The 16,074-nt window shown below is 45.9% G+C and overlaps 1 protein-coding gene across 2 annotated transcripts; it reads left to right on the forward strand.

The window, feature by feature from the left end:
* The first annotated feature begins 2,359 nt into the window (after window positions 1-2,359).
* Window positions 2,360-15,777, forward strand: LOC147700955 (uncharacterized). Of its 2 annotated transcripts, XM_086929785.1 has the most exons (3): window positions 2,406-2,526; window positions 9,332-9,434; window positions 13,968-15,777. In XM_086929785.1, exon 3 carries the CDS (start codon window positions 14,021-14,023, stop codon window positions 15,017-15,019), a length of 999 nt encoding a protein of 332 aa, XP_086785911.1. In that variant the 5' UTR covers window positions 2,406-2,526; window positions 9,332-9,434; window positions 13,968-14,020; the 3' UTR covers window positions 15,020-15,777. The 2 variants fall into 2 exon arrangements, with proteins under 2 accessions (XP_086785912.1, XP_086785911.1); XM_086929786.1 differs by lacking the exon at window positions 9,332-9,434 and having other exon boundaries at window positions 2,360-2,526.
* The last annotated feature ends 297 nt before the right edge of the window (window positions 15,778-16,074 follow it).

Raw genomic sequence — 16,074 nt, forward strand, 5'->3', positions numbered from 1 at the left:
TCTGCACTCACTACTCTGCACTCACTACTCTGCACTCTGCACTCACTACTCTGCACTCACTACTCTGCACTCACTACTCTGCACTCACTACTCTGCACTCTGCACTCACTACTCTGCACTCACTACTCTGCACTCACTACTCTGCACTCACTACTCTGCACTCACTACTCTGCACTCACTACTCTGCACTCTGCACTCACTACTCTGCACTCACTACTCTGCACTCACTACTCTGCACTCACTACTCTGCACTCACTACTCTGCACTCTGCACTCACTACTCTGCACTCTGCACTCACTACTCTGCACTCACTACTCACTACTCTGCACTCACTACTCTGCACTCACTACTCTGCACTCACTACTCTGCACTCACTACTCACTACTCTGCACTCACTACTCACTATTCTGCACTCACTACTCACTACTCTGCACTCACTACTCTGCACTCACTACTCTGCACTCACTACTCTGCACTCACTACTCACTACTCTGCACTCACTACTCACTACTCTGCACTCACTACTCTGCACTCACTACTCTGCACTCACTACTCTGCACTCACTACTCTGCACTCACTACTCACTACTCTGCACTCACTACTCTGCACTCACTACTCTGCACTCACTACTCTGCACTCTGCACTCACTACTCTGCACTCACTACTCTGCACTCTGCACTCACTACTCTGCACTCACTACTCTGCACTCACTACTCTGCACTCACTACTCACACTCACTACTCACACTCACTACTCTGCACTCACTACAGCTTCCTTCCACAGCTAGAACTAGTGCATAATGTCAAAACAGAGAAAACAAGGAAACACACTGAAGCTGTCTGTACCACGCCAAGTTCACATTTCGAGCAGCATGTGTTAAATCACGCTTTAGACTACTTCTCTACTCAAAAGTAGTACATTTCCTTCAAAAAGATAAAAATATGACATGCAAACAGTAATGCCGAAACAAACTGTTCAGCATGGGTTTTGATTTACATGAAAACATTAATTTCACTTAAAATAATAATAGTTTTTAGCTAAATTAAATTTACATTTGGATTTAGGGCATATTCACATATTTTTAGTAAATTTAAATGTCAGTGGCAGATGGACACGCTTTCATTTAGCAGCCAAATATACAATAACTTACTGCCCCCGGAATTCCGCCGCGGCCGCACCGGAAGTCAGGCAAGGTCGCCTGTGACGGGGGCGGAGCCGCGTCCGGACCGGAAGAGGAGGCAGGCGGAGGAAATGCGTGGAGCGGCCCGGGGCTCCTGCGAGCGTGGAGAGCCCCCGGGGCCGACAACAGGACGTTGTACGCGTGTTGCGGGGCTCCCTTGACCAAGAGGGAGTCCCGGGATAGGAGCCGCAGCGTCAACTCTCCCTGCCGGTGCGGAGCAGTAAGTTAAAGGGGAGAGGGGGGGCCGGTGCGCGCGCGCGCGTGTGTGTGTGTGTGTGTGTGTGTGTGTGTGTGTGTGTGTGTGTGTGTGTGTATGAGTGGGGGGGTTCTGTATGTATGTGCGTGCGTGAGCGCTTCTGTTTCTATGTATGCGTGTGTTGTGTGGGAGCCTCGCGCAGCGCTCGTGCTAATGCGCGTGCCAGTTTAGAATCGCCTGCGCGCGGCCAGGAGTGTCTCCTGGGACTGCTACTCGCTAACATAAGATCTCGGCGGAGACGCGCTTACGCGCGTCTTTTAGCCGAGACCTAAAAATGTGTCATTTACAATACCAATAGCTCTGACTTTTACAAAGGCGAAACCTTTGCATTGTAAGTGCTTGTTTTAATAAGTGAAAGTATACGGCAGAGCACTGAAAGATACTTCCCACCCCAAAATAATCAACTGACAACCCCTAAGCTTTGAGCGCTGGCCTCCATTAACATAGAAAGAGGACTGTGGAGAGAGGAGTCCATTGTGTGGTCTTTCCTTGTCCTTCAACGCGGCGGCCATCTTGAAAGAGAGGACTATCAAGGTGGCGAGACAATGGGCGACGGACATTACGTAGTGGGTGATTAAACATCATTTGGTTTCCCAAACCTCATTCTTAAATCGATAGGAGGAGGAGCCAAAACGAACAGGCCGAAAATGACGTGCGACACTGGCCTCACAAATCTCCCTTCATTGTAGGGTTGCCTCTGTGATGTCCTAAACCTTAAATTAACCAACGGTCTAATACTGCTTGACTAGAAGGTAGACGGCTCATAAGCCGTCTATCCTGTATGTCTACAGATGAAAATGGCCACTGTTTCAATCTGGATAGGTTGCGGAATATTCCCCGATCCAACATGGCTGCGCTCTCCTATTGCTTCCATTCCCAGTTTCTATGACGTCATCGACCCCGCCCCTCTGTTTGGGGGAAGTGTCGTGTCGTCACTGATGAAGTCACGACGCCCCCCGCCCCTACTTTGGCGATGGAAACGTTAACAACGCTCAGAAATAAAGCCGAATTTGTATACCCTCCTCTTTGGAGATGACAGATTCTTTCCTTTAAGGAGACCACCGGGATGCGAGGGGTTGAGGCCTAGCAGGTGAGTGATGAGCGGGCACTGATGGGGACGGGACGGGAGGTGCTACTCACGATGGGGCCTCGGAGCCTGGGTGTGTTCCTAGGAGGGACTGATGGGGTCTGGGCCCCCTGAGTGTGGTCCTAGGAGGGACTGATGGGGTCTGCCCCCGTGGTCCTAGGAGGGACTGATGGGGTCTGGTCCCCTGGGTGTGGTCCTAGGAGAGTCTGATGGGGTCTGGCCCCCTGGGTGTGTTCCTAGGAGGGACTGATGGGGTCTGGTCCCCTGGGTGTGGTCCTAGGAGGGACTGATGGGGTCTGGGCCCCCAGGTAGTTTGAATACCTGTTCTCCACACATCAATTAAACTCAATAGTCTTGTTAAATTTAAAAAAAACACATTCTTATTGTTATCAAGTGAAGAAACATGAAATGACATCCCTCGCTGTCTGTTCACTGAAAGAGGCGCTGTACAACTTCAATGGGAGCTGGTGCCAAGGGTATCCGGGCTGTGGTGCCGGTCGGGGCTGATGGACCCTCGGAGGCAGGGGAGCACCAGACACACAGCGCTGAATACAAGGAGATCTCACCTCACTAGTATGTAAGGGCTCACTAAAGCTGATTAGTACTGATAGAGCTGGTAGCAGTTTCATGAAGGCTTGAAGAACTGTGAGCAAGTTGTGATGACTGGAAAGTTTCTGTTTCTCTTCTTATTGAAGGCACACCACCAAGACTGGGCTACATTGCAGTTTACACACTGTAAACATTAACCACTGGCCACGCTGCACTAAGACTCCTCTTCCCCCCCTGCTCCCTTCATGTCTATCCTCTTTCTAGCAGTCATATTTACTTGTTTTATATGAGTATTGTATGAATGCTTTGTTTATTGTGTCAGTACACTCACTCGAAATGCAATTTTTGCAGCCCATAAATCATTTGCCTTTCACGGCATTTCACAACATTTCACGGCGCGCACATTACTGGCAAACTGAAGTGTATATCCAATTCCAAACATTTGAATATAGGGGGAGATGTAAAACCTGATAGGACATCACAGCTCCAGCGAGTAGGAGAGCAGCTGAAAAATAGAGCCAGCGCGCGCTGAAGTAACAAACAAGACGAGCAAATTACTGCCGGCTTAATGCGGCGTTAAGTGTAAACAGAGCCTGCGCAAACATGCCTAAAATCAACAACAGAGTGAGGACTGCGAGCGCCAGGATATCGCCGCTCCCGGAGAAAAATATTGGGCACTGGGGGCAGAGGTGTGATGCTTAAATCGGAATTTATGTAAAATCATCAGTAAGGTTCTGTGGCTGACACATACATCACTCTCAGAATCACATTAGGGCTGAGATGCGCTTCCAAAACGAAGGGAAAATCCAAAGTATAAGTGTAGCGCACGCAGAGCCGTCAACAGAATGTGGATCCATAGTCAAGAACCATCTCTGGTTAAATAAAATAAAAAAATAAGAAAAACTAACCTTACCTCTGGGCTGGACTCCTGTGTTGCGCCTCCCGCTCTCTGAAAATACGAAGCAGTAACAGGCAGCCGCCCTCCTACCCCAAGCCAATCACAACGCTGCAATGGCAGCGTTGTGATTAGATAGGCCGCCGTCCTTACAGGCGTCTTAGGGGAGGCCGTTATTTAGGTCTCGCCTGCCGATGCGCTTGCGCATTCGAGCTGGCGAGAGAATAGGGTCTTTCCCAGAGTTTAACCAGACTGGCGATTTGATGCAGTGCATGTGCGCTTTTAGCTCAATGCGCAAGCGCAATGAGTTAAAATGCGCGTGCACAGCATCAAATCTCCAGCCATCGCCATCTGTTCCCCAGCTTGGTGCCGCCAGCACCGCCCCTCTCTCTCCCCACACACAGCCTTACTCCCATTTCTACTCCCCCAGCCGCCAGCACCTCCCCTCTCTCTCCCTGCACACATGCTCTGACTCAGCACTTTAAGTTTCACCGCCGCCAGGCCGTGTCTCCTTTTATTTTTTTTGGTCTCAGTATCCAGCTGCTTGTTTTTTTTAACCCTTTTTTTTTTTTAATTGATCCGCCTCTTCTCCCCTACTCTTCTGATCGGGTACTTTCAGCTTGGTATTTCCATCAATCACACTGTGCCCAAGCAGTTTTATCGTTTAAAAAAACTCGGCTGCAGAGAACATGACATTCTCTTAAACTTGCACAGTGCTGCACACCACCACTTTAAGTTTCGCAATAACGTTCTGATTAAACGTACCCCAAACAAGTAAGGTACATGGGCCATTTTGTCACTACAGAACGCCACCCCGCCCTCCCACCTTTCTCTCCCGGGAGCCCTCGGTGAATTCCGGCCGACACTTCAAAGGAATGCGCCCCCCGCAATGCCGAGAGCATTTCCCAGCCGGCCGCTTCTACTTTCATTTCCTTCCAGTATCCTGCTACACCTCACGGACGCCAGGCCGTGACTCGCATTTCTTTTTGCTAGCAGCTTGTTATTTCCATCACACTGTGCCCAAACAGTTTTATTGTTTAAAAAAAACTCGGCTGCAGAGAACATGACATTCTCTTAAACTTGCGCAGTGCTGCACACCACCACTTTAAGTTTCGCAATAACGTTCTGATTAAACGTACCCCAAACAAGTGAGGTACATGGGCCATTTTGTTACTAGAGAACGCCACCCCGCCCTCCCACCTTTCTCTCCCCGGAGCCCTCGTTGAATTCCGGTGGAAAAAATGAAGCTGTTCAATGCTCTTTTAATCCAACCATCCGCCGAGGCCTCTAATTGAATTACTTTGTATTTGCTCAGCCAGTGCCTATTTTGCAAACTGCAGTTTGGATGGATGCACATGTCTTTTTCAGAAGTTGAAAATGTTGATCCATTTTACCCCTGCACCCTCCATTATTTATCCAACTTCACACTTTAGTATAGCACCAAGTATTCTAAAGTAGAAGGCGCTTTTCCAAAATTCGTTATCGCTAGTCTGCATTTTGGAAGACTTCAGTGTCTTTTATTATTAAACTAAGCAAACAGTCTCAAAGATGCGGCCGTGCATTCGCTTTCGGCGTGCGCTCTGCCGCAGGCCGGCATTTCTCCTCCCCTAATTATTCACTGCACGGCCTGCTGCTCCCCGTGCGTCTCGTCACCCTTCCAGCTCAAACATGCCTCTCCATTTTCCTCTGCTGTCCTTAGCCCAGGCAACTACACTTACTGGCACGTAGCTCCCTTATGTGCACCAGGTACAGTGCTACCGTCTATGACTCACTCTCAGACCCACATTCGGCTGTAGCAGTCACTAATGGAAGTTGCTTGTTTTTTAAAGCAACCAAAACTATATGTAGCAATATACGGTTCTGTGCCATTTCCACTTTAGGGACGGGTCTATTTTTTATTTCTACCCCACTGTGCCCAAACCATTTTATCGTTTAAAAAACTTGGCTGCAGAGAACATGACATTCTGTTAAACTTGCGCACCTAGTCACCCGGTGACTTCCCCATGTGTTCTTGTGGCCGTGTTTGGTAATGAGCCACTGTAATGAACTGTTCACAATAACACATAGACCACTACACAGATCTTTCTGTGTTATGCAAACAATTGTAAATCCCGTGTGAGCCATCTCAGCATTTCATACTTATTTGGTGGTTGCTTTTTTGACCGGTTATTTTGTACGGCAAGCAGAATTATGCTACATAGTCAGCCTGCATTAACACCTTGGTTGCTACAGGCAATTCCCGCTGGGTGCTGTTACTCCAGATTTCCCTTTGTTTGTGACAAGGTCAACTCGTCATAAGCACAGCCCAGGTAAAACCCATGACGAGTTGACCTTGTCACAAGCACTGAAGGGGTTAAATATTCCATCCGTATGCTGATGATACACACGTCTGGCTTCATAACCTCTCCTGAGAAGTTAAACTTATTAATAAACCTGCAAAAATTGCAAGACTGTCCGACCGGCCACCCCTTGAAACACAATCCTTTAAAATTAGAGTTTCTCCTCATCGAGCCATCTCAAACGACATTGCCTGTACAATATTGGCTTGATTAGTGTGTCGAACTGGATTGCAAACAGGCAGTCTTTGGCAGGGTTTCCTCCTGGGCAAAAGACCCCATGTGCAGTTTCAAGTGAATGATTTCTAAAAATCTGCACTTTTAGCTAATATTTCTCTGGAGGCTTCGTTGGTTTATTCCTTGGGAATTCTCCTCTGACTGGTCTTCCCTAAATATATCTAGCCCCTTAAGGCAGTTTTACATGTAGTGGTTTGCTTCCGCAAACGGACTAAAAAAATGTGGCTTCACGGCCGCTTCTCCCTCCCACAGACAGCCATCTGTTTGTCCCCCTGCACTCCCCCCCCCCCCCCCAGTTTTCTCGTTCTCTTTCTTCCTTTTCCCCTGCACCCCCCCCCCCCAGTTTCCTCGTTCTCTTTCTTCCTTTTCCCCTGCACCCCCCCCCCCCCCCCCCCCCAGTTTCCTCGTTCTCTTTCTTACTTTCCCCCACCCAGGCCCTTGCGTAATAGATATCATCACGCCCTCATGCTCTCCGGTGACTTCCCCGTGTGTACTTGTGGCCGTGTTTGCTTTAGATACTTGTTTTCTTCTCCATTCCTTTTAGCATCCTATGCCCAATTGAAGCGTAATGCAACGTGGCTGCGTGCGCGTTGTATGCACCCGGTCAGGTAAAAAAAACACTTATGTTATGGTGTACATCAGTGCAGCGCAGCGCATTATGCAGTCTTACAGTTCTTCCCTGTCCTTCTATGAAATCATCTAAAATGGCACGTCATGTACTGACTTTGTTAGGCTACTAGTGTGAATTAAGTGTTGTAAATATTTAAACAAATTAGAATAATTAGCCAGCATGAAATGTGTTCACATGTCGCATGGCGGTGCATTCTCACAAAACTAAACTTTTGTATTTACAAGCCTGTTTCTTTTTATAGCCATGTAAATACAACACATATTACATGACAAATACTACAGGTGTCACGTTTGCGAAAAGTTAAAACTATTGGCATTGTAAATGACAAAGCTATTAATTTAGCTATTTTCAAGACCAACACATTAAAAAAAATGTCATTTACAAAACCAATAGCTCCAACTTTTCTAATGCGAGACCTATTGCATTTCCAATGCACGTTTCATGCAGGCTGCGCTGCAGCCTACATGAAGAAAACCGAGAGTGCTATGACTGGTTTGGTCGGCCCTAGGGCCGGCCAAAGAGTCAGCGCCCATAACATTGGGCTAGCCACTCCTCCCTTAACCACCCACCTGCCTGTCCACAACCCGGCAATCAGGCTTCTGCTTTCTCGCAGTGCGAGAAGAAGAAACGTAAAATGGTATCATTTTACGTTTCTGCTTTTTGCACTGCGGGAAAGACATGGGGCAACGGCCCGAAGCCCACGTGGTGGAGCCGCCACTGTTTGCATTAGATTGCAACTGTTCATGAGTTTGACTACTTGGACCCTTGTTTAGTTGTCTGGGCTCTTGGGAGATACTGGTTCAGAAGAGACACACTATTTTAACAAATACTGCCAGAGTTTGATCTCTGTTGGGACAAATGTGTGTAGTGCCGTTTAAATAGCCCCACTGGAAACTTGCTGAGCAAAAATCAAAGCTTGTGCTTTAACTGAAGCTCACCTTTCAAACTTTGCTAAAATACATTTTATTTCATCCACAAATTAATTCATGAGAATAATTTGCCATCTAGCAAAGCCTACCCCAGTGATTTTATAGAAGTTGGAACTTGGTGAGAGGAATGGGATATATATACACTGTCTCTGTGAAACCTATTCCTTTTTCGGGCTAAATATGATGGCGTTCTCAAATATCATGGATTAAATAAATGGATTATATTGTGATATGGGCAGTTGTAGCCTTTGTTACTAAAGCTAATACCCAACTGATTAAAATAACATGTTGGAAGTACTTTTGCAGTAAGGCTTCACATATAGTATATGAGATGTCTTAGGACTTGATTCAATTATATCAGAAACAGATGACACACAAAGTGGCATATCTGTATATTAGAGGGCTGGCCATTAGCCGCAATAGAGTGTGTATTTACAGGGGTGTGGAATTTTCAAAATAATCTACTTGTCCAAGGGACAAAATGCCACTGAGATCTACATGTCCTGTAAAATCCACTTGTCCCATATTAATTAAAAAACAACTGGTTTTTGTACAGCACGTATTCTGAACACATGCATTTTAAAGTGCTTCTCTTGATTAAGACGAAAAGGTTAGTTTTGGTGAAATAAAATATTTGCCTAAGATTACACAATTTAAGCATAGAAGCCAATTTTTATCTAGCCAGGTTCTCTTTCACAAACTACGAGTATTTAAATGGAGGGCCCCCTGTTTCACACAAGCACAGTCAGTGTGATCTAGTTGTGTTCATTGGCAGAGCTCTGCATATGTGTATACACTAGCACATACCAACTGAATACACCACCAGATTGTTGTACTGCTGCCAAGAAAAATCAGCATGTTCTCTTCTTCTTTAATGGCACCCTTCATATCTTCCTTACCACCCCATTTCACTAGTTGTGATTTTAAGACTTGACTGGTCTACTGGACTTGGATACGTTATTCTGATGAAAAAAGCAGTTTTTATGATTATTTTTAACACAAGTCAAAGATGTCTGAACAATGAGAATGCCTCAAGGCAGCAAGTCAGGTCTCGGCTAGAGTTAGAAGGGGCAAAGCGGTAGCAGTGAGTTCCTGCTCCACTATGTAGTTCTGCTCTACCCTTAGAAGCTAACTTGGGACCCCCTAACATTTCAGTTATTTGGGGCACACAAGCAACACTTATTACAGTGCTACACTTCACAAACTAGAATTCATTGCTCTTTTTTTTTAGGTTGACTGGCTGAGTGGGGCTCAGTAACAACCCTCGCTCCCTGATCCAGCTGACAGAGCGAGAGGGGGGAGGTTCACCACACCACTGAGTTATAAATAAGAAGGTGAGGAAAAAACTGCTTCAACCTTTTGAAATGGAAATAGAGCCATTGCGCTGCCTGTTCTCGCTTGGTAAGTTTCGCCTTTTCTGCTGCTGTGTGTAGATATTGTGGAAATACCCGTGGTGGTGAGACTTGCAGAAATGTCCCTCATGCAGACCCCCTGTGCAGTTGTCTCACCTTGGGGCACAATAAAGGAGGGAGAAAGAATGTCTTGCATCTAAGGGGTATCCATGCTCCGAGCAGATGGCCTGCGCCCACAGCCACTTGCACTGTAGGTAGTGCTCACGGACTTTAAAGTGGCGTTTGGTGCTTAAATAAAAAATGCATGACATTCTTTTTCTTCATCCTAAGATCAATGTTCATTTCAGTATGGTCTGAATATGCTTGCATAAGACCTCGAGTGCTCATAAAAGAATGGCATTTTTTTGCAGTTTATTATAGCGCAAACTCGACCTGAAGGTATTGGAGCACTTTACATGAGCGCCAGTTACATTTACACAAGGACACATTCATTTATTTCTAAAGTAGCTCTAATAAATTGGCGCAGCTGCACAGGAAATCAAATGTGTTATTCAGAGGGGACATTTAGGTTGTAGAGTCCCAAAATGCGCCTTCTAATCCAAGCTCATGTCCCCGCTTTACCAATGTGGTTTAATCTCGACAACCTCTTTACCTATTAATTATCCAGTGTTCTTTTACAGTTAGAATTAAGCAAGCCTGGCAGCTCATGAAAGATAAACTGCAGCGCCACGGCAGCTTAAAAGAAATGCGCACAACAGGCTTAATTATACCCAATAAAATACTATTAGCATTTGCTCACACAAATGGGAAAGATATCGCCCATTTGTGAGGGAAATTGCTTAATTTGGCAATTCTGTGCCACGCATCTGGTGTGAAAGGGAGTTATAATCAGCTCTGCACAGGAATTGAAACGTGCGCAGTTGGCACGACTTAAAGCATGGCTCCAATAGCAGCGGTTGGTACTTCAGGTGTGGAATTAACTGAATTCTGGGGCTCTCGGAGCTAGGGCACTTACGCCGAACAGCATGGGCAACAAAGAATCGTTCCTGATATATTGTCAACAGCACAAAACGGGGCAGAATCCAAAAATCTGAAGGGTTAAGGGACATTTCCTCACTCCTTCTGTGCTGCACAGTGAAGTTGAAATGCAAGGCTGAAAGTGCTCTATATTAATATTCAAAACCGTACTACAAACAGAGGCAGCGTAGTGCTGGGAGGTTCACAAGCCGTAGTAAACAGGCAGTGACTGGGCCCCAATAATTGGGACTCCGTGGGTTCTTGGTCAGGCCAGGCTTCAAACCCGATAATCTTTATAGTAAAATATCCTTCTTGTCCCATCATACCCTCGCCCCCTTCCTTACATTAACCAAACGCATCTGGTTCATTTAGCTTCAGGCTAGACACACTCCTCCCTCCGCCCCCGCTTGCTTTTGGGTGTTGCTCTATTCCAGTGACTCTCTCATTAGCTTTTTCACCCCCTTGCGTGCACACAACCATAAAGGCGTTAGCTAGCTGCAGTAAATATGTAGTTTTTGGGCAGGCTCGTGTGCCCCATCATCATCTCCTTGCAGGTCAGTAACGGGAAGGTAAGACCGGGCAGCAGCGTGAAGAGCTGTTGGCTGATAAGGCCGATCCGACTCCCCTCCTTACCTTGTAGATGCGAATGCAGCAGTATCCGGATCCTTTGGCGGGCTTCTTTGGAAGTGGAAGCCAGTGATGTTTATAGTGGTCTGCTAGCGCCTCGGCCACAGCCCCTCCACAACCACGCAGTCGGCTATCGCTCACTCAACCCCAAAGCAACGAGGATAGGAAGCCGACGGCAGCAGTGATCTCCAAGTGCCCATGGGACGGGGGGACTGGGTAGAGACGGCGGCAGGGTCCTGCAGCATGACGGGCCTCTTGTATACCAGTGGGGGCAGAATGTTATCTTATGTGCGGATCCCTTGGCTGGTTAGGGACGCTTGGTAATGCCACAGTGTGTGGAGTAAGCTGAAGTTAGCGTGGCTGTGGTAAAGGGACAGCGACTTCTCTTGGACAGTCGGATATGGCCTCCCAGTTTATTCGGTCTGCAGAATGTTTCCAATACTCTGTTGTCTCCGGCCCGATCGGTCGGCAGTCTCTCCCAGGCCCATAGGTTCTTGGTCAGGTCGGGTCGAGTTACCTCTTATTTCGGATCCCCTGTTAATGCGGCGTTACTGGGCCCTGTGCTTCAGCGCCCAGCGTGTTATGCTGTCTCACGCTCCAATAGCAGCGAGGAGAGCCAGAGCTTTCTGGAGCCACAAGGACACGCATTACACACGGTCCCTCACAGCAGGCGCACCAGTTCTATTTTTATTACAGAGCGATCTGCAAGCTGATCAAAATATAATTCTTTTGAGCATTCTACAAGTGCTTTGGCGGGCATTATGGCAGTTCTTATTTTACCTTAATGTATGGTCTTGCGGCGGCCACAAACTACTGCTGGCTGAGACTGAGTGACGTTTCACTCCCTCAGCCAATCAAGCCCAGTTATGGGCTGCTAGCCAATCAGAGGCCTCTAAAGGCTCTCGGCAAGCTTCTCCGATTGGCTGTGAGCCCCCGAGTGTCCACAGCTCGTTTTATTTATGTGATTTAATGTGTACTTGTCCGTCGGACGAAATAGACATTAAATCTTCTTGCCCACGGATAAAAACAACATGGTTCGGGCGTCGGGCGATATGATTCCCCCACCCCTGTATTTACTATTCTAACTCCATGTGCACCTTGACAATGGGTAGGCTATACAGTGGTCCAAATCCAATATAACTGCACTTTTAATTTTTTTTGATGCACTCACTCAAAACCCGTACAGGGTAAACCAGGCTGTGCAAAAGGGATTCACACACTTCTTCTTGTGACCCAATTCGTTGTTGGTACGTGCCTCACAAATGGTCACACCCTAAAGCCATTGGAAGAGAGATGGTGTAGGTCGTTGGTGGAGGTTCTTACCCTTCCTAATCATGCAAGGATTTATGTGGAAATAAAGTTCATATGATTTGTTCGTTGGACAATAAATAGTCTCTTTATTGTCTGGTGCCGGCACTTTGCTGGAGCAAAAGATAAAGGAAAAAGAAAAACCAAACAGCAGACATGTGTTTCGCCCAGTGGCCAGACGGCCGGGGCCTTTTTCAAGGCAAGCTCTGTCAGTTCACGTCAGAGAAAAATGATATCGAATCCAAAGATGGGCCCCTTGCGGTCTGTGTGGTCTCTGTGATCCAGGACGGAATAGACTGTTTGTTTGTTTTTTTCTTTTTCCTTTTTCTTTTGCACCAGCAAATGACCTGCACCTGACAATAAAGAGGCTATTTATTGTCCAATGAACACATCGTATGAACTTATTTCCACATAAATCCTTGCATGATTAAGAAGGGTACGAACCTCCAACAACGACCTACACTCGCTCAAAACTACCTAAATTCCCCACCGGATATGGCTTCCTAGAGTGCCATGGCCTTCACAGAAACGGTGCTAGTCTGACTTTGTCAGGGTTTACTAACACTGTGGACCGGTCTAGTCTCAACAGTGTGTGTTAAGCATGCCTCCACACACACAAACACACACACCTCTCTATCCCACTCCCTCTATTGGAAAAAGTACCTCTTCACAGACGGGTAAGCAAAAGCATTTAACTTAATCGCTAAGCCAGCTTGTCGTTAAACCAAAACTGGTGTACCTTGTGCTTCCACATGGCCTTTAGCGTTACATTGGACCCAGTGGTGCGTAAATCAATTGCAAGGTTCATGTTCCAAAAACATTTACAGTCCTAATCACTGCTTTGGGACTTTGGCAATTGAATGGACTAAGTCAGGACTGAAGGTATAAATATTGATTATAACTTCATAGTATATTACGAGCTACATAGACCTTGCAAGCCCCTCATGAATGTACAGGGTAAAAGAAAAATGAAGGCTAAATAATTTTAACCCAGTTACACTCTAGTAAGTGTGGGAGACATATGAAAAAAGGTTGTGTGTTCCTTAGTTCCTGGACACAAATTCATGCATGTTTGAGGAGCAGTGTGTTTCCTACAGCATAAGGATGTCTACTTTGTTGTTCGCATTAGAAGGTACTGATATGTCTTTCTCCTCATATTCCAAGATGTGAGATCAATGTTGTGGTTAATGCTGGGGTAAATATAGCAAACACTTGCAGTAAACCCACACCAACCTGTCAGAACAGTAATTTTAGTATTGGTGGTACTAATAATTAGCTGTAGTTACCTTCAATTGAGCATTGTTAAAACCTTCTGAGTGGCATGTGCCCTTGAGGGGTGAGCACAGTCAATGTTTCCTTCCTTTCCATCTCTACCATACTTTTGAGAAAAAGCTAGATTTACTTGTATGTCAGGGTAGCTCACCTGACATCTTACTCATGCTAAAAGTACAGTGGATGTTTATCAATGAATGTTAAGCATATGTTGCATTCGTTTGATTGGTTGCTCATGGGCTATAAATAATGAATATGAAGCCCAACTTTTTTGTTTCTTTCTTTGGGCAGGTGCAGATATACTTTGTGTGGATGATCAAAGCCTGGACTTTGTGAAAAAACCAATGTCGCCATTAAAGCAGTCCTCAATAATGGACTCCCTCAAAGGCACCGGACTTATTTGCAACCTTTGTGGAAAAAAGGTTAAAACTCCCAAGGCTCTAAATATGCACCATCGTAGACATGCAGCTGATCAGTCCTTCAAGTGTACAAAGTGCAAGCGGGCATTTGCTGAAGCGGCGTCCACTAGTGGACACAAACTAGTCCAAAGAGGTGGGAGGTCTTACCGTTGTGCCGAATGTGGTCACTGTTTCCGCTGGTTGCTGGCCCTCCACCGACACCACGAGATTCACCCGGGGGAGAAACAGTATGAGTGTGCAGAGTGTGGGAAACAGCAGTCAAACTATGCATCTTTCCGACGGCATGCACGCGCACACCACAAGGACCGTTTGTGTGGCTGGTGTGGCAAAACATTTAGTTGCACCACAAAACTGAGCAGGCACCAACGTATCCATACTGGAGAGAGACCTTACACCTGCCTAATCTGCCAAAAGGGATTCACTCAGTTGGAAACTCTTAAGGTGCATCAGTGGATGCACACTGATGAAAAGCCATACCGATGCAGTGACTGTGGACGAGCCTTCCGTAGTGCAAAGACATTCAAGAAACATCAGCTCCTACACAAACGCAAGTCATATCCTTGCCAGGAATGTGGCAAGACCTTCTTTTTTTCATCTCGCTTCAAGCGACACTTGCGTGTGCACACTGGTGAGCAGCCATACCGGTGCGCAGAATGTGGCAAGTGCTTCAACCAGCGCACCAACTACCAGCGACATCAGCGGATCCACGTGGGGAAACTTCCCTTCCATTGTCACGAGTGTGGCAAGAGCTTTAGCCAGTCCTCCAACTTTCGCCGGCACCAGGAGGTCCACAGAGGTGGAGTGGGTCTGCTGCAGGCAGACATAGGAAAATATGAATGCACTGAGTGTGGAGCCGGATTCCACCAAGAGACTGGACTGCATGAACACTACATTCTGCATGCCAGAGGAGAGCTCTATAGTTGATCAGGACATATCCCTAGCAGTGCTCCACTATAGAGGCATTCCTCACACTGTTCATTGATGATACACAATCGGAGAGCACTATTATACTATATAATGCAACCCACTATAGCAACATATAGTATATGGACCAGGACCACCTGTTGTGTACAGTTTCATATCCAGTGATGTTTATTCATTTTGGAATCACTTTTAGTTCTTGGTTGTCCCTCTTCATCCTTTGAAATGTGGATGTTTCCCGCATGCTCACTGTTGATCTCAATATATTTATATCGTGTCAGAAGCCCAGAATATGGTGCATATTTTCAATACTTTGCAACATGAAAAAGAACTTAGCAGCACATTTTGCAGCAGTTATTCTCAAGTAAATTAAGCATGCATTAATACTGAATTTACTGAATAACATTGCAAGGTTTGCTTTGCTGGTCATAATCAGGAGTGTGGTTATCCAGTATTTATTTTCTATTTATTTATTTATTGAGTTCAGGTGAGCTCCTTCTTTTTTTTTTTGTTGCAGTGTGCCCACTTAAAAATACGACCAGCCTGGGGCCTTTAAAAGCAAAGGAAAAGGGTTTCCATGCAGGGTCATGGACAGTAACTAATTGTCGGAGTGACCATTTATTCATTTATATTTCAGGACTACTAAGTGACAAAAATGTAGCACTGTTTCAAGAGCAGTACCTTAACAGATGTGGATGTTGTCTCTTTTGTAAGATAATTTGCCATCAGCCAAAATAAATGCCTCTATTTCTTTTCCCTTCCATATTTTTCAGTGTTTTTTTAAAACGATGAGCATCAGAAATACAATTGCTATAGAGAATTGGCTTCACCCAGCATCTTGTTTTGTCTTGCATTATATCATGCTCATTATTCCTAAAACCTTTCCTGGCCATGAGTAGCGTGGATTACCACAACCTGTCATAAAGGATGAATTAGTGATAATAACCAAGTTTTCTTTTTTGCCCCTAAATTTAAGTAGATCTTCAGAACATAAAACAAGAAGAATTTTGTTCCATTCAATAGGGCCTGACTGGAGAAGGCTTGCCCATTCTTAAGGT

This window comes from Lissotriton vulgaris, chromosome 7 (genome assembly GCF_964263255.1).
Source record: "Lissotriton vulgaris chromosome 7, aLisVul1.2, whole genome shotgun sequence".
Taxonomy (NCBI): domain Eukaryota; kingdom Metazoa; phylum Chordata; class Amphibia; order Caudata; family Salamandridae; genus Lissotriton; species Lissotriton vulgaris.

What these genes read in the sequence shown, in the direction of transcription:
- LOC147700955 (XM_086929786.1), top strand. Translation starts at nt 14,021, where the DNA reads ATGTCGCCATTAAAGCAGTCCTCAATAATGGACTCCCTCAAAGGCACC.